The 19,341-nt window shown below is 38.9% G+C and overlaps 1 protein-coding gene across 1 annotated transcript in view; it reads right to left on the reverse strand.

The window, feature by feature from the left end:
- The window catches only part of myo1d (myosin 1D), a 134,992-nt gene extending 125,493 nt beyond the window's left edge, over positions 1-9,499 (reverse strand). The window contains exon 1 of the mRNA XM_080873787.1: positions 8,993-9,499. Within this exon, the coding sequence (XP_080729913.1) occupies positions 8,993-9,087 (95 nt within the window). The 5' untranslated portion in view covers positions 9,088-9,499. The remainder of the gene's footprint in view (positions 1-8,992) is intronic.
- Between the last annotated feature and the right edge of the window lie 9,842 nt (positions 9,500-19,341).

Below are 19,341 nucleotides of genomic sequence, written 5' to 3' on the forward strand. Positions count from 1 at the left end.
ATTTTGTCAGGGCATTATGTTGCACAGACAGGTTGCGGTTGCTTGTTGCATCATCAGCCAGACAGTTTACATGTGATGCCTGACAAATTTAAACCCTAAAGGGCAAGTCAAATTTCAATTATTTTATTCATAGGTAAATTGATAATGGATATGTTAGTGTTTAAAGCTTATTTGTGTATAGATGTGCATTAAGATGTTTTTGGTAGCTGTTATTATTCCCTCTATAGAAATTGGCCATAAAATCCCAAATGAATCCTTTTGCATCTTAAATGTGCTGAAGAAAATGTGTCAGCTAATCATCTGGAACCTCATGGCTCCAGAGGAAAAAAAACATCTTATAATAACCAATACGTTTTAAGCTATCTAATGATTTTTTTAACTCTGAAATCTAAAGTGTCAAATTACATGAACTGAGTTGAATTGTGTAAGTTTTTCTACACACACAAGGCGGACTTTGTTATGCATTTCCTCACTTCAGGAAGAAGCTGCTTTATAGTCGGTATGAACAGAGGGAACAGTCTGTAGATTCTAGAGATGGACCGATCCGATATTACGTATCGGTATCGGTCCGATACTGACCTAAATTACTGGATCGGATATCTGAGAAAAATAAAAAATGTAATCCGATCCATTAAATATCACGAAAGCACCTCACAAAACTTGCAACACGCCGTAACTCACCTCAGAACGTATGCATCACGTGATAGAGCAGCTGTGGCATGCAGGACCTGTCGGTGGTCTGGATAGCATGTGGAGCTTCGCTAGCAACCTGGCATTTCATCTCCGACAAAGTTATCCCCGAGAGAAGTAAAGCAAGTGTGTAAGTCCATCTCTGAATGTTTGTAAAGCATTCCCACGTTAAGCTTAACAAGCGACTGCCTCTCGCTCTCCGGCTGCTACTTCAATCGTGAAACTGCTTAAATCAGCTGATCGGCTTTTCTGTCGGGAGTCTGTCTCTCGTTTGTTTTTGGTCCACTTTGCGCCAGAAAGAGCAAACCAGCGGCTGAACAACAGCAGCACGTTTAAGCTTGATCAGCTGTTGTTAGAATTTATTTAATATTAATTTCTACACCAGGATCTTTTTCTACGTAGCTGACGGCTGGTAACTGTGCAGGGGCGGATCTAGCAAAGTTTAGCCAGGGGGGCCGATAGGGCATTAACTGGGAAAAGGGGGCACAAAGACATACTTTTCTTTCTTATTCTCATTTAAAATGTCTAGCTTTTAATAAATAATTATCTGACACCCAAAGTTTTAATTTGATGTAAAATGAATAGAAGTCAATTACTGTATATAGTGACTATTAAGTCTAATATATATACCCTAGTAAGCTATAGTACTTTTTACTTTGGGAAGGTACCATCTGTGCAGTCTGCAATTTTGTTGAAGAAAGATGTTGAATCTATTTAATATTTCTTGAAAAATAATTGATTTCTGTGCATTTTTTTTCACACTGCATCAAATTAAGGTTGATTACGTCGATTAAGCATCATGAGGTGGCGCGTGAGGGGTGGTTCCCTATTTTTTATTTATTTAATTTTGTTGTTGCTGGGAGTTGGAACCCTATTAGTTAGGTTGCTTAATATTTACGCTAAGTACTCTTTAAAATACCAGAATAGGGAGGATGGTGTAGGTCTAAGTTTATTAGATTGATCAGTATTGCTGAACTATGAAATATTTTTTTTGTATACAGGTATAACAGAATAGCTTTAGTGTAGTTGTTGTTTTAAACTTGAGTATGAACTTGCAGACTTGCAAAATGCAGCAAGATATTTTAAAAAACAGTTTTGTTGATTAAAAAACACTATATCGGATTCATATCGGTATCGGCAGATATCCAAATTTATGATATCGGTATCGGACATAAAAAAGTGGTATCGTGCCATCTCTAGTAGATTCCTTGCATAACATTCAGAAAACCATTGTTAATAATGACACCCATTAAAGACACTGCATACCTGAGTAGAAGGCCCAATAAAACCAAAGTTAATTTGGATCTAATGAAGCCACCAACAGCAGATACACAGAATAATGGAAAAGATGCAGCAAGAAAAATGGAAACTGTGACACAACAGCACTAAAATAAAGACCAAAACCTGGTCCTAGAAACACTATACTTGGGCTAGCGTCCTGCTGCTGACCCCGCCTGCCATCTCAAGAGTCCACAAATGAGACATCTCTGAGAGTCGCTGAACCTATTTTGGAGGGAAATAAAGCTACACAAGCACAGCCCCTGTTTATGTAAGGATGGTAATGTGTTTCAGATTATAGGCGGTTGTATGGAAATTCTTGTGGTGAGACTGGACTTTTCACTGCTGGATTGCAGGGGAGCAGGCCGATGAGGCATTTCTCAAACAGCCTTCTATGAATCTGTCAGCTCGGCGAAGGCTCGTTTTCTTAGTAAGAAATCTCGCAGGAAGATAGGCAGTGTGAGGGACTGAAGCAACTGGAGTTTGCAATAAAGAGCAAACAGTTTTCATTAATGTTTAGCTACTGCAACATAAAGGAAACAGATGTTAATCACACAACGAGCCTGTCATCTCCCTCAGATCTTGTACCATTAACGCCAACGATTGTAACTGACGTCATGCACATTTCTGTGCTTGCTGCTGCTGGCCCTCCATTTCCAAAAGCACACAATCTTAGCATTCATCTAAAGACATTTCTCTTCCATTGACTGAAAAACCACTGGAAGGAAAAAACTTTAATATGCGGGTCGGGATTAAATATTCTTACAGTCATCTGCTGCACACTATCACCGTTTTCATCTTTGCTGTGGGGCTAGAGAGCATGTCAGCCAGGACAGGGTTGTGCACATGGACTTTGGTTTTATTGCAGAGGAATGAACAAAGGCACAAAAGCAGCAAATAAAGACGGATTTAGTTGAGGAAAAGCCTTAAGCTTAATATGTTCCAGATGCCAATGCATTTAAATTGAAAGACCCCCCCCACACACACACACACACACACAAAACCCATAACATATAAACACGTAGTGGGTCTTTAGTGTCACCGGTCCTCCGAGACCATATCTTACAAGAGTGGGAGACACTAGGTTTCCAACACTAAGTTTGATCTCTTATTTTTTTTTGCAGCACAAAAACAGAGAAGGTTGTCTCATTTAACATCACCCCTCTTTTAATGTACCTGCAGTTGGAGCAGTTAAAACAGGAGGAGCATTGTTCCTTTTACAGCAATTCAAAGCAATTTACCAAGCAATTCTATGTTTAAATACAGGAAATGCCACAATGGAGTGACAACTGTAACCTAGCTATGCTACCTGAGAACAAAATCGAATCTCATATGTACAGCATATGCCCGTCTGCACACAAAATTCTTTACTGAGCTGGGAAGAGGCTGTAGGAATCAATGAAATGTGAGGAGCAAAGGCAGGGGAAATGCCAGCTTTCCTGCTTTGCCGGCCTGCTCCACATTATTGTAGACTTCCCGCTCAAAGTCCTGTTTAACTCCGCATAGATAGGTTCAAGGGTCAAATCACTCAGAGCAGTCAAACAAACAGAAGCCTTCAGACGTTCAGAACAATATTTTGCTTGTGTAGAAGTCCTGATAATATTATCATACTTAGCCCAGTAGAAAGAAAACCCACAAAGATGGTTAGGATTAAAGCAAACAGCCCATTTCCCATCGTGTTCCTCTCATCCAATTTTCATTCATCTGGACATTAATTAAAAACCTGCCCTCATCTGTTAGTGTGACAATCTGGAAGATCAGACACTTATTTATAAGACTGATGTACAATAAAAATACCCCCATGTTTATTTGGGAAACACAGGGGTTCAGAGGATTTTTTTCCCTTGGAAAAGACAAGACAATGCTGCCTTATAAAGACATTTAGTGGCAGAAAAACTTGCCTGGTTGAAGGGATATACACAAGAGCTGTGAGTTCGCAGGATGTCAGATCTAAAGGACAAAGTGATCACTAAATACTGCTATAACTGTTTTGCCCATATTTTGCTTTATTTAGTCAATTTAAGGTATAAAATCACATTTACTGTCATCAGTAAACATGAGTTTAAATTAGGAGAGATAACTCACAGTTATAAAAAATAATCAGATATAGGTTCTGCTGAACAGTTTTGAGCATATCTGCTTAACGTCGATGTGCAAAGTTCTCAAGACCATACAGCTATCTGGCATTATTCTCCTACCATCTCTACAAAAAGACTTTGGGCAACTGCTGGGCTCTATTTTGAGACTGGGAGGCTCTCTGGAACAGGCCACACAGTTCAACCTCAAGTCAAACAAAGTAAATGTCAACTTGAACAACCATTTCTGGCCACAGTGAGGGAACACAAGCAATCTTTTCCAAATCATGCCTTACATGCATGCAGCCACCGGGGAACTTGATTACCTTCCCAACATGGCAGGCATTTAACAACACTAGCAGAAATCCCATATAGAGCGGAGTAATTGAGTCGGTTAGTCAAACTTGGCCAACTGGGGAGTCACTAAATGAGGACTGGCTCCACACCAAAGCTTGGCTTTTGACCCACTTTAAATAAAAATATTTGGGGATTTTCACAACTTTTGGAAGAGTGAACAATGTGAGCTTCTCAGTAAGAGCGCCTGAGGAACCACCTGGAAAATGTTATGTTAGCTCTTCCAGCACCTGTAAATAACTTCAAATAAATGCATTCAATTTAGTGGCTCTGAAGCTAAATTTCAGTGTGTTACACTATATTATGACGCTCAGCTCCCACACACGGTGTAAAACACACCCATGAGAGATGTGCAAAAGGGCTGCAGCACTGCTCACTTTGGATGAGAGAACTGGAGACAGCCTAAACACACTCACACATGTGCCCATGAATGCATGCATGCACCCTCAGACTAGGGGAAAAGGAGCAAAAAGGAAGCACTCCTTGCTGGTCACACCCTCCTCTACAAATAACAATCTGCACACGCCACCTCTGGACCGAGCTGCCTAGCTGGAGGGAAAACAAACAGACAGAAAATAGGACAGAGTCGGGAAAAAGAGGCCCGGTGCTGTCTGGATCCTTGCAGGTTTCTTGCCTGTCTGCCAAGGCTACTGTTCACACCACAGAAGCTGATCTAATTTTAAAAGTATGTTAGTAAAAGCTTTGTTAACAAGAACGGCAATGTCCTCTATAAACATGTACACTTGTGCATCTGGCACTCTCACCTCTCAGACATCTTTGATTTATCGTAAACAGCAAACTGTACACTAAAAAAACAAGAGCAGTCCAAATGCATTTAACAACTAAAGCTCTGAAATATATTGAAATGATTTTAATATATTCCCTAAATATATTCCTTCTAATGATGGTGTTCAAGTAACTCTAAAAGCCCCAGTTTTCTGAGCGTGGATTTAAGCTTGAATATTGGCACATTGTAACAAATGTTTATGCGGAGTAAAACATGAGGAAAAGCTGGCAGAAGGTACTGAGAGGGAGAAGAAAGACTTTAAGGTACCACTAATACTTAGCACCAAGTGATTCTGGCTGCAATCCACTTCTTTTAAGCAGGTACGTGCATCTAACAGTTCTCGCCATTATCACCAGCCCCACCCTCCACGGGCGGAAAAGGAATCACAAACATTTTGGTGTGGTCCACATTCCTGAATATCTTGCTCTGCTTGGTCATATAAGGAAAAACCACACAGCCAACTGACTGCCAGTAGAAAAAGACCTTGGAAAGTGCAACCTTAAAGTCCTTCAAATATTTACTCTACAAGTCACTGCTGGCAGTATGTCTACTAATAACTGAACTTGTATGTTGTTTAATGAAGACCTTCACATTCACAGCAGCAAAACACTTTACGCTTTTGCAAAACTCGCTACACTACAGATGACAGGTTAAACAATGAGTGCAGTGCCTCTGTTATACGTTCCCTAAGAAGGAAGGAAGGACGCTGTAAGTCAAAACAAAGCTGCTCTAAGTGATCACTTTAATTCTTGATGAAACAGTTTACCCCTAGTGTAAGCGGTCTCTTCAAGATGACAAAGGCAACATCAAGACTCAGGGGCTCACTAAATAGTTTGATGAGGATGATGTCGAACATAGTCTATGGCCTTCATTGTCACCAGGTTACAAAACCACAAACCAACTTCGGATATTTTAAGCTTAAATGATAGTCGCCGGTCTCATTATCATCATCAAATAAGAAATACTTTTTGGATTGTGATTCATGCTGCACTTGGAGAATCAATCTCAAGGAGCACAGAAGTTGTCAGTATGTAATATTGTGACCCAATAACTACCAAGACACTTTATTTGATTACGTTTGTAACATCGGCACAAAGTGAAATGTTACTTCTTTGTATTATTTTGTAACTCCTTTTAAAGCATTTTTCCTGTCTTCAGATCCTTTGTTGTTCTCTCATTAGGTGTTTTTCCCCTGAACATCAATAAAGTCTTATCTTGATGTGACTCACACTATATGGACAAAAGTGTTGGTCCATTTATAGAATAAATGTTTTAATACATCTCATTATGACGTCTGAATCTATAAGTATCAATATGGAGTTGGTCCAAGCTTTGCAGCTATAACAGCAGATACTTCAAACTGTGTTCTAGTTCATTCCGAAGATGTTGGATGGCGTTGAGGTCGGGGCTATGCATGAGCCACTCAGGTTCTTGCACACCAGACTCATCCAACCATGCCCTTATGGACCTTGCTTGTGCACTAGGGTATGGTCACGATGCACTGGAAATTTGTCTTCCTCAAACTGCATACAATTGGCCAAAACTCCAGAAAAACAAGTCCGCAGCATCGTCCCTCCTCCACCAAACCTTAAGTGTGGCACAGTTGGAGAGTTAATGTTCTCCTGGTATTCTTCAAAGCAAGTCTCATCCATCAGATTTGCAGACAGATAAACATGATTTTTCCCTCCACAGAACACATTTTTACTACTCCAAAGTCCAGTGGTGCTTTACAGCAATCCATCCTGCACTTGGCATTGTGTTTGGTGATGTAAGGCGTGCATGCTGCTCCTCAACCATGGAAACCCATGCCCTGAAACTCCAGGCATGCTGTGTTTGTGCTGATATTCATGACAGAAGCGGTTCAACCCTTTGAAGCCATGTGACTAAGTACAGCAACTTTACAGGGTCTAACTGTATGTGGCTGAGTTGCTGTGGGTCCCAAACACTTCCACTTTGAAGTCATATTGCTTAAAGTTCAAAAAATGACTCATTGCAGCACTCTAACCCTAACAAAAACAGGCGAGCTCTTTAGAATCAGCTCACTCTTTCACAAATATTTGTAAGGGGAGAAAGGGAGGAGCTACATCTTATACACCTGTGCCAAACGGACAGAAAACACCTAAAGTCAAAGAATAAGTGGTATGGTCTAAAACTTTCATCCATATAGTGATACTAATAAAGCACATGTGCTAAGTAGGGAAAGTGAAACTAGTGACTAAACATCTTGCCAGGTTTTTGTCCTATGTATTTATTTATTTTTGATTACATCCCTACATTCATTTTTCAATATTCTTTAAATCTTTATTTAATTAGGAAGTGAAGCTCCTGGGAATACAAATCTCTGTTGCAAGAGTCTCCTGGCCAAAGATAGACAGGATAACCCAAGCACATTGTTTGAGTCAACTTCCATTGCTAGTTTGAATTGTGCAACTTAAGCCAACACACAGTTCTGACACTGACATTTTTTTTTTCAGCACATATCCTCTTATTTGCTTTTGACCATTTATGGACCATGTTTCTTCACATGCCAGCTTACTGCCAATACTGTTATTAATTGTTCCGGCTGTAAATTGACATTTATTGAAATACATAACTGAAGCACAATTTTAATATACTTGCACTTTAAGTATCTCTGTGTTTTGCTACTGTCTATGTCCACTCCTCTATATTTGAATGCAAATATTATTAGCACTCCACACCATGTATTTTAAACCTTTTGGTTCTGATGCAAATTTAATAAACTGTGCTGCACCATTACAGCTAAAGCTACCCAGCAGTATAAAACCAATTAAACCAATCATCTCAAGTTCCAATATTTAACCGATAAACACAGTAATCAATCATTTTTTTAAATTATATTATGTGCATGATTTTGCCAAACTTTCACTTCAGGTTATTTGCGTATATTATCCTAAAAAGCTATAATCCTATTTAACAAAGTTAAGTAAAAGGTCTAACTTTTTATTTTATTAATTTATAAAACAGTTATTAAATACAAAATAATTTTGAGGCTCTTGTGCAGCACCACTGTTCATGTATTAGCCATCTAATTCATCAATTCATGTACCTCAAAATTGTAGCCAGCCGTTCCTGTGAAGTATTTTTCTGATCAAATATTCTGATTTTCTGTGTGCCCCCTGCTTTGTTCTAAGTTCCCCCAGTACCACACCATTAAAAACACACCAACACACCAAGACCTCACTCCAAACTGACATTGGGGATCAGCTTCCACTTTCATCACAGATGGCAGAGGTGAGGAAAGGAGATGAAGAAACTGAACTCCAAGCCACAGCCCATCTGAAACGTAATGTTACCCCCACGCTGCAAGGCGTGCCTGACATCATGCTTGACACAGAGCCACTGACAACACAGCTGATAGAAAGGAGGAGAATCCGTTCAAACCGTACAGGAGTTGTGTGCATGTCTGTGTGTGGAGGCTGGGTGGAGTTTCACTCAAAATATTTCAAAGCGAATTACCGGTTTGGTCAGAAAGCAGGAAAAGGTGTGAGAAGCGCGACAGCAACCAAACACTATAAACAAGCTTCCCATCCCATCATTCACATGTGAAAGTGACGTATCGAAAACAGGTGATGGCAGAGCTTATAGCAGCTTGACAAGTTCTCTTCATTCAGCAAGAATGAGCTTTGTAGCACCTGTTGAATGACAAACAGCAAACGTTTTGGCTAAAAATGCTGTTAGCAGGTACCGTGTTCGCTCTAAATCTCCACTCTCCCGAGCGTGAGTGCTTATTAGACACTCCTGCGGATTTACAAAGGTGAACGACCGCAGCCGTGCAGGGCTGGCTTACCTGAGTTTTAGGTTAGCCATGAATTCTTCCATAGACACGTTGTCCAAAAGCACAAAGTCTGCTTTTCCAAACTCCAGGCTCTCGTGTTCTGCCATACTGTTATTTTTTTTTCTTCTTACTGAAACTCCTGGAAAATAAAATGTGTCAACAAGTTGCTCTGAAGTGCCGACAAAGGGTGGACATTGGCGGGCTTCCCTGACCACCTCCTCTACTTTAATGTGCAGCTCTGTAGTCGGTGCTCATTTTTTCTTTTCTTTTTTTTTTGGTCAAACTCTAATTTTAGTCATGTTTAATTGAGGTCGGAAATTCCCTTTTAAAAACCAGCAGCTGCTAATTCTGAACGTTTTAACACGCCGTTTCCCTTCAGGAGCTCCGCTTTTCTTTTAACAAGCAGGAATTATTCCAAAATATCCTCATGTCCATACAAAGTTTCGTCTTTACGCCGAAAGGTACCGTCCCGTTACACCGTGCGCCAGCTCCCCCCGTCCGTCCGTCCTTTTTCCTGGAGTTTCTCTCCTGTCCCTCCTGAACGACCGTACACCAATAGGATTGAAGCATCCTCGTCTAAGCCCCGCCCCCGCCCTGTGGAGAGGTGTTGGTCAGGCAGCGATGTGTAAGTTGAAAAGCATTGCAAATATTTCTGTAGACCACCGCTCCACCAGTTTCTGATACATATTTCAGCAATGACGACGCCACCTCTAAGCTGTTAAACACTCGGAGGAAAACCATAATGTTTTTGGCCTCACTTTAATGATGCCCTCTTTTACCATAAAAGGGAAAACTGGGTCTCAGTAAGATTTTCTCAAGATGATATGAATGAAAAGTAGACGTACAGTTATGTAGACAACGAGTCATTCACTGGATTAATTATCAAATAACCTGTGATAAATAAAACATTATTTTTTAGGTTTTCCCTCCTATGCTGTATCTTAACGTTGCCTCCTGAATGAAACCTCCTGTAAAAGAAGCTGAACACTTTAAGTGCCGCCGGCTTCTCACTAGGCTTACTCTGATATTAGTGCGCCACCTTGTGTAAAAGAGACGTAAATGGCTTTTAATGACGCTTATGACTGAAAACTCCACCCTGACAAACAGCAGTGTTGCTCTAATCGTATTAACTTACATGCTTATATTGTAAAATATCATCCAGTATGTGATTTCATTGAGATTAAATTTTTAACCTGAATAAATAAATGATTTAAAAAAGACATTTGTTCTGTCATTACAATACATCATAAATCAATTAATTTAGGACATAAATGACTGGATGACGTTTTATTTCCTACTTCTATATTTGGCCCTAAAATCCTTGGCCTCCAACAGCTCCATGTGTAGTAATCTTGGAGTCATTTTTGATCAGTATACGCCAAAAACATAAAAAAAAAATGTAGAATTGCTTTCTTTCATCTGAGTAATATTATTAAAATTACAATTATCCTGCCTCAGTGATGCTGAAAAACTAGTTCACGCATTTATTACTTCTAGCCTGAACTATTACTATTTTTTAATATCAGGTTGTTCCTAAAGTTCCGTGAAAAGCCTCCAATTAATCCAAAATGCTGCAGTGGGGATAGCAGCAGGAACTGCAAAGAGAGACTATATTTCCTCTATGCTGGCTTGTCTTCACTGGCTCCCTGTTAAATCTTTCTCCTCATATACACAACCTTGAATAATCAGGCACCATTATATCTTAAAGAGTACATAATATAATATTACCCTAACGGAGCACTTTGCTCACTTACTTGTGGTTCTCATAATTTCTGAAAGTAGAGTGGGAGGCAGAGCCTTCAGCTATCAGCTCTTTGCCTGTGGATTTGGGAGACAGACATCCTCTCCACTTTTAAGATTAGACATATAACTTTTCTTTTTGATAAAGCTTATAGTTAGAGTGGGATCAGGTGACTCAAGCATCACTTTTTATGCTGTTGTAGACACAGGCTGCTGGAGGACGTCCTGTACCAGACAGCACATTTCTACTCTCCTCACCACTTTGTATTATGGCTACTGCTCCTGCTATTACTGCTACACATCTGTCTCCCATCCTCTGTGTTTTGTTCTGTCTACCTATGCTCCCCTTTTTCTCTTTCCTTCCATCCCCAGCCGTTCACAGCAGATGGCTCGCCCTCTCTTAGACTGGTTCTATTGGAGGCTTCTTCCTGTTGAGAAAAGCTTTTTCTTCCCGCTGTCACATAGTGCTTGTTGGGATTTCTTACCAAATAAAGTGCCTTGCTGAATTTTGAGGCTTTATAAATAAAACTGAATAGAAAGTGAATTTTAAATGAATGTATAAATTGCAGTAATGATGGATTTAGATAATAACATCACTCTTAAGTCTTTTTAATATTAATATTTTCATTTAAGCATCAAAGCAGACATTTAGCTGGCACTCCAGAGTAGTTAATACAGTGGAACTGGTTGATTTAGCACGAGTTAGCATTAGCAAAAATAATGAAATAAATTACAACAACCGTGAATCTGTTGACAGAAAGAACAAACTTTTTCCTTATCTCCTCTTTGCTAAAATACAAAAACAAATAAAAGTGACATGCGACATCAATGAGCACCATTTTAAACATCAGAGGTGTATATTATTTACTTTGTAAAAGCAGTGAGCCTCCAAATGTAATAGTCATGGATGCAGCAGTGGCCCAGGAGTTACCACAGTTGTGGGTGACATAGACTGAAGCCCCTCTGCGGAGGAAAGTCATGTATGTAGATGTGCTTCCAACACTGTAGGAACGGGGAACATGTGCACGAGAAACGGCCACCCAGTAATTATTTATTACTAGCCACAGATCGGTTTTAAGGCCCTTAATGGTTGTCTGAGTGGAGAAGAAGAACTGGTAGATTCCTTTGACGGGAGCCCTGAACACACCAGTCCTCCTGTCGAAGGCTCGGCCCACATTCACCAGCACCTTGCTGTACTTGATCCTGTTCAGTTTGCCATTGATTTGGGCTGGGTAAGACGCAAAGAAGTGGATCTTTTGGGAAGACACTGAAGAGCAGGTAATCTTATTAGTATTATTACAAAGACAAATAGATATATACCTTGCAGCAATTTCTTAATAAAGAGAGGCTTTTGTAGGTGTATTATGGAAAGCACAGGATAATATCTTAATCATTCTTACACAAACTATGTAGCAGATTCTCCAGCTTTGCTTGCAATTAAAGTTTGAGGAGCAAAAAAGGAAGACTTCACCTGTCTCTTAATATTTCTTAAAGTAATACAAATATTTGAACACAGTTGTTTAATGAACCTTTTGTATGTTGAATTTTTGTATTTATATAGATACAAACTAGTAACAAATTAGTGCTGTACAATAATACATGCAACTATTTGTGCCTGATTGCCCATATTAATCAATGTTAGTATTCAATAAGTTGCATTACGATTGACAAAGAAACGCTGTCACCAAACAGAGAAGAATAAAAGCCCCAGACATCCAAGGCCTTCCATCCCTTCAGCGTAAACGTTAGTATGACACATTCAAACTGACAAAAACTTTACTTACTTCTGTTTGTCTTGCATCTCCAGTTAATCTTATCTCTGCTCACACAGGACTGGTTTCTCCTGCATCGCCCGCACACAAGCGTGTTGACGTCTGAGAACACACATTCAGCAACATTCGAAAAGGCCTCTAAAAAGCACTGCTCTTAGCAGGAATTAGACTGTTCCAAAAGGTATACATTTGCAGCAATCAGGATAAATATGGATTGTGGGTGAAAGTGGATGTTTAATTTCTTAATTTTTCAGCATCCAAAAGCCAAATGCTCCCACAAATGTGCACAATATTAATGCATTTTTTCATTTATACCTGCACAGTAAGCCAAATAACAGGATGTTGGCTTAGTGAACTGATAGATGTAATAGTTGCCCGGGCACTTCTTGACTTTGATGGGGGTGGAATGGAAAGCACAGCATCTTTTGTTCCAAGTGCCGCAGACATTGCGGGTCACAATACCATCCCTGATCCTTGGATGAGGCCCGGACAGCCACAGCGGGGAGTTGGTGCCACAGTTGTTCACAGGGATGCACCTCTCAGGCATCTGCAGACTTTTACCCTTGTAGAAAAGACGGTACCACCCTCCAATAGAAGATGAAAATTTTATTCTGTTTTTTGAAATGCCATTGCTGCTTTTAGTGAAATAGGTGCATGCTACATATAAAGAAAGTGCAGTCGGTTACCTTTCCAGTCTACTTGCCGATCACACATCTTCAGCTTGCTGGTGGTGTTGGTGGCGCGCCAGGTCTGATCTAGGACCGTGTAGTGGAAACAGGGGTCACCTCGTCTTCTTGCATCTTCCACAGATGACTGAAAGTTATCAACCTCAATGTAATTTGGACTGTAAGTGAGGATGTGTGTTCCTGCTTGAGAAGAGAGATTGCAGCACATATTGAATTAAGAGTGCGTGTTGAAAATAGTTTTATTTTGAGTAAAGAATGCAGATTATTTTATTCACTGACCTACTTTCTTCTGAGCTCTTTTCTGATGGCTTGATATATGCATCTGCGCATGAAAAAAATAACACATTCAGTAGCTGGTGCTCAGTATGGAGACAGATTGTAAGGAGTTATATAGAGGCTACCTGAGTCAGAGCATTGTGCTGCTGCTGAAGTGTTGTTTGTTCACACTTCAGGCTCTCCATCTCCTGCAATAGTGAGCATTTTTAGAAAGAGTGACATGCTGCAGTCTCATTGACAGATAAAATAATAATAATTCGGATTTATAGGGATTTACATAATAATGATAATAATAATAAAAATAGTGGGTCCAGATGCTCCAGATTATGTCCAATACATACAGAGTCAGAGTAGTAACTGTGCGGTAATTTATAGAAGTTACCTATACCTATGTCACTATAGAAACAAGAAGATAAAGAAAAGGAATGAATAAATGCATGTGTATGTGTGTACAAATACATGCATATCTATATATGAGTATGTATACTGTATATACAGTACTCTTGTAAAAGGCTGGTTTGGATTTGAGGATTTGTTTGCAGAAGGCTGGATTGTTGTAGATGTTTATAATTTATTTATGTTTTTTATTTTATCTTGTGCTTTAATAAAAGCTTTAATGCAATGGCCGTAGCTCATAAGGTAGTGCAGGTAGTCTACAAATCCTAAGGTTAGTGGTTTGATCCACTTTGTGGAAAGCAAGGCACTCTATAAGAACCACTCCATTTACCATTAAAAAAGCAAAGCCCACTGCAATTAATTTTAAGGCAAATTCTAGTGATTTCCTACTAAATGTCTGAAAAATCAAGTAAAAAATAAAAACAGATTTTAACACACAGAAAATGGAAACAAGCATTTGAAGCAACATTTCCACCTTGACTTTATTGATGCAAAATTGGCAGTTGATATAAATAAAATAATTTTTTTTAAGTAGATGAATTGGGTAATATAATCAAACGTTTTTGGCCTACAGGGACCCTTCGCTAAGATGAAGGCCTGATGTTCATAAAAAAATAAGATTTAAAGAATAGTGAATAATTAACCTGCCTAGTTTCTTACTTTATTTACCAATAAAGTGTCTGGTCTATAACATCAAAAAAGGTGAAAAATACTGGTCACAATTTCTTAAAATTTAAAAGAAAAGATATTAAAATGTCATTTATTTTTTTTATTTTTTAATAAACGAAAAATTATTTAACAGAATGGTTAATCAACAGACTTGTTTATTAATTTTGTTGCCCTAATTGTGTAATAGCTCATTGCATCACCTTGAAAATAGCAGCTAGTTGCACAGACAAAGGTTGATCTTCTACGCGCCAAAGTTTGAGTTCAGACTGGAAAAGAAGAAACAAAAACTTTCTCAAACGACAAATTGGAGTAATTGATATTAAACATATCGTGATGTTCTATTCTCTCTACGAGCTCAGTGTGACAAGAGCTCGGCACAGTTCTGTCTGTGCTAAATAACATCTGGGGAAAACTTTTGTTGCATAATAAATGTTTTTTTTTTGTATTGTTCCATCTGCCTTCTAGCTTCATAACATCAATGAACAAAGCTCATACTCACAGAATTTGTGTTCCCCGAGCAACCAACTGCACAAGATGACAATGCTACGAACATGGCCAGAGCTAAGACAACCATCTGGGGATAACAACAGTTACACAATAGTTATGTAAAAGATGACATTTAAATGCTTTCTCATTTACTCGTTGAATAAATCCCGACAAAACACTGTACAAATGTCAGTGTTTATTGGAGAAACAAACAATTTGTGACCAGATGCTCGAAGCGTTGGTTTTATTTTTTTATCACATATCATTAGTGCGAGATGTTGGAATTAATTGAGGAAAAACGTTTTTAAAGGCTTGGGTTTTATGACAGAAACACATTTAGATACGGTTTATATTTATACAGAAAGAAAAGGACAAAGAAATAAAAATTACAAGTCAATTCAACCAATTCAATATATTTAGATTTAATTAGATCTGCAGACTTTGCTATTTTTGCTCCTTTTTTAATTAAAAACAACTACAACAACAATAATTGATCATTTGATTTGCAAGTTACTGAGTTCAGATTAAACACATTACAAAAAAATTGAAAAGTATAAAGAATAATAAAAAGTATGCCTATAACAACACTATATCATCACACAGTCAATGTTCAGCTACAGTTATATTGCAAAGAAATCTTACAGTTCCATGAATATCCAAAAATTGTACCTTGAACTATCCAGTCAGCAGTCTGTGGTTATAGAAGCGGGCCATTAAAGTGCTGAAAGAATGAAAATAACAAAACATTAAATACGTTTGGACGTCCAATTTCAATGCAATCAGATGTCTATAAGTGTAAAGCTACACTCACCTCTCATTTCATCATGATGAGAAACTGCACCCTGTCTGAACATGGCCTTAAATACTGACCCGCTTCAGTTTAAAAAAAGGAGAAAATTCAGTTTAACAGCATCTAAAGGTGCAATTTTTCACAGACTTGTTGCAAGCGTAGACATGAAATTTCTGTAGTGTTGGCAGTTTCTTCAGTTTGCCCAGTCAGCAGACAGTGGTGACACTGTAAAAGTGGTCATTTTTTCATGACCTGTCTTATTACTCCATACGCAGATGGCCAAGGTGTGAAAACAGTCCAACTGACATTAATGTGAAGGCTGTGACATTTCTGTTATTAAAATTATAGTTATCTGGCAAGTGAACAAGTGAAGAGTACCTGCAGTAAATACTTCTTGCATTTGCTACACACGTCAAGACATCTTTGAGCTTTAAGATGAAGAATGTACTACTTACTATGAGTTCAACTGGAAGCGTGGGGTGGAGGTAATGTGACTTGAAGCTGTTGTGTTGTGGTGAATGTGTTATTCTTCTAAATGAAATAGGCTGTATTTTCTTTCAGTGATGCTCAGAATTAAATGTTTGTACAATTAAAGATTTTATCAAAAGTTCTTATCAGCCAATCACACGGGAGCAACTTGATGCATTTTGGTCAAGAGAGCCTGCTGAAATTCAAACTGATCATGAAAACGATTAACAAAGTAATCACTCTTTGCACGCAAGATATGCAGAACAGTATAAGATGTTAAACCTTGAAGCAGGTGGACTAAAATGCCACTTCTGTCAGCTAAGAACAGGAAACTGGGTCTGCAGCTCTCATGAGCTCACTAACTTAGACAACAGATGATTGAAATACGCTGCCTGGTCTGATGAGTCTCGATTTCTGCTGAAACTTTGGGATAGTGGTTCAGAATTTGCCATAAACAACATGAAAGCACGGATCCATCCTGCCTTGTATCAGCGGTGGTTCAGGCTGCTGCTGGAGTGGGGGATATTTTCTTGGTACACTTTGAGCCTCTTAGTACCAACTGACCTTCGCTTAAAATGTCACAGCCTACTTGAGTATTGTTGCTGACCATATCCATCTCTTTATGACCACAGTGTACCCATCTTTGGATGGCTGCTTACAACACACGATGTCATAAAGCTTAGATGATCTAAAGGTGATGTCTCTAGCACTGTTAAATCTAAGCCATAACAAGCTCAGACAGCTTGAGCAAGGTGTACCTAATTAAGTGTCTGGTGACTGTATTGCAAACAGTGAATTCACTAGTTTCCATGCAAACTAACTACAGGTGGATGTTTCTATAATCAAACAGGCCACTAGAGGGTAACAGCAGCAATAGAAGCTCAGCACCATTACCCCATTATTATTAATAATATAATGAGCCGAGAGTTATCTTTACTTGAAAAGAAAATGAGATAGTTCTTGTGTTTTATTGTGGGCTGACTTAAAGTGGAGGAGATAATTGTAGCTCCAGTCCAAATATGCAGTAAATGAATAGCTTTATGAAAAGCACCCCATTGGCAGAGCAAGCCGCGTGCTTTACTGCTGTTGAAATCACAATTAGTTTGTCATGATGAAAACATTTGGCATGTTAGTATCTGTTGGCAGTCAGGGTGTTTACAGTGTTTCACCCTGGCAGTTGTGGCGGTTGTAATGTTCTGCTCTGGATATTTGTCTGCAGGTCACTGGGCCACAGGTCACCGAGAGATGTAACTGAGCTGAGGCAGGTTGTTTATCTTCCTTTTTTTAAAAAATCACCAATTACCACTACTTGTTCGTTCATTAAAACTGAATCTGTCACGTTCCAGATGCTTTACTTTAGAGAACTAATATTAAATAACACTAATAATCACAAACCCAATGTAAAGAGAAATAAGAAAGAAAAAAACACAGTGTAAAATGTAAATAAAAGCAGAAGAAGATGTGCAAGTTTCATGAAACTATATCTTATTCATTTCCTCTAATGGCCACCTGAGGCTGAAATTCTTAGGATAAAACTCTTAACTTTAGCTTGCTACTAAGGGTTCTGGAGTAAAAATCTGTGTTATTACAGGTGTGGCTTGCAAACCCACTCATTTCTAACAACTTGTCAATCACAGTTCATCAGCCATTGAGCATATCCAACAACTATCCTTTCAAAAACTGAGTATGAACAAGATTCGTGAAACTGACTAAGGATTTTTATTCAATATAACCCAAAACGAGTCATACTGACTCATTATTATCCCAGAGCCTAGAGGCAGACAAGAGTTTACTGGGATCAAGTCAGAGCGCCGTGTTCTAACTAGACTTGTATGGGACTTGAAGTCTATTTAGCAAATCGCTTCCACATTTGCTTCAACTTTTCAGATCCAGAGTCTACGATCTTCTTTTTTAATGTCTATGAGTCCAAATTGAGGCTTTAAAACAGTAGAACACGAAACCAATGGGAGCTGTCATGATATATATGAAGTCTATAACTTCTTATCTATCAAACATTGCACACCTTTGGTACAAAAAGATTATGCATAAGGGCACTTTGAGAATTCTTGTACACGTCAACATGCTGATGATGGACATTGTGTACTTTGGCAGGGGTTGCTGTTGCTATGGAGAGTTTATCAGCCTTTTGTTTGTATGAGATAGAAGCTGAGCGCTATTGGATTCTTTCCTCTGTGTATCTGTGTAAGCCTGCGGGTAAACACTCAGAGCTATGGCTGCATTTAGATCAGCTGCTGGCCCATATACACTCAATACGGGATATAGAACAAGCCACCCACAGGACCTTTCATTCATCAACAAAAACAAATGGGCATCCCTGGAGGGTTTTAAGAGATACTGTAAAACTAAATGAGTGATTAAGTCAGATACAGCAGTTTAATAATTCTTTAAATTGATTGTATTATTATATTGTCCTCCCCTTTAAACATATCAGCATATTAGAGAAACATACAAGCAAACGTCTTGAATTTAAAGTCACTTAAGGCATCACGTATGATCAACAAAAGGTAATTAATTTTATTACAAGTATTAATTTTACAAAATTCTCTTTTTGTGTTGTTTGGCAATAATAAAGTCAAACATTAATGTTGTTGTATAGCTGGTATCACACAGTATCATGGGTTAGGGTCACTTTGCGAGTGATTATAAGAAAGACAGACTCCACCGCTGCATTCATCATCTGAGAACTTCCCAGACTGGATGTTATCAAAAACCAATGTTAGCTGATCTACTGAGACAACTAGAGTGTGTCCTGTGCTGCCACTGATACTTCTACACTGCAGGTCCGAACAACAGTGGTCCTCCTGGGATTGAGGAAAACTCCACCTGCTGCTAGGACTGTCCAATTCTGGACTGGAAAATCAGCTTGAAAGAGGTGGTACCTTTGCTCTTGAAACACAGACAGGAACATAGCAACTGTTCACTCCTCCTTCTGTTCACTCACAGCCAGCATGTCCTCAGCATACCACGAGGCCAATTCTGTGCTATGACTCGCTGAAGTGTGTTTTTAGCTTTAGTTGTTTTTGTGAGAGCTTGGTTTGCGTTACCAGCAATAAGTCA

This window comes from Rhamphochromis sp. 'chilingali' (assembly GCF_963969265.1).
Source record: "Rhamphochromis sp. 'chilingali' genome assembly, chromosome: 22".
Classification (NCBI taxonomy): Eukaryota; Metazoa; Chordata; class Actinopteri; order Cichliformes; family Cichlidae; genus Rhamphochromis; species Rhamphochromis sp. 'chilingali'.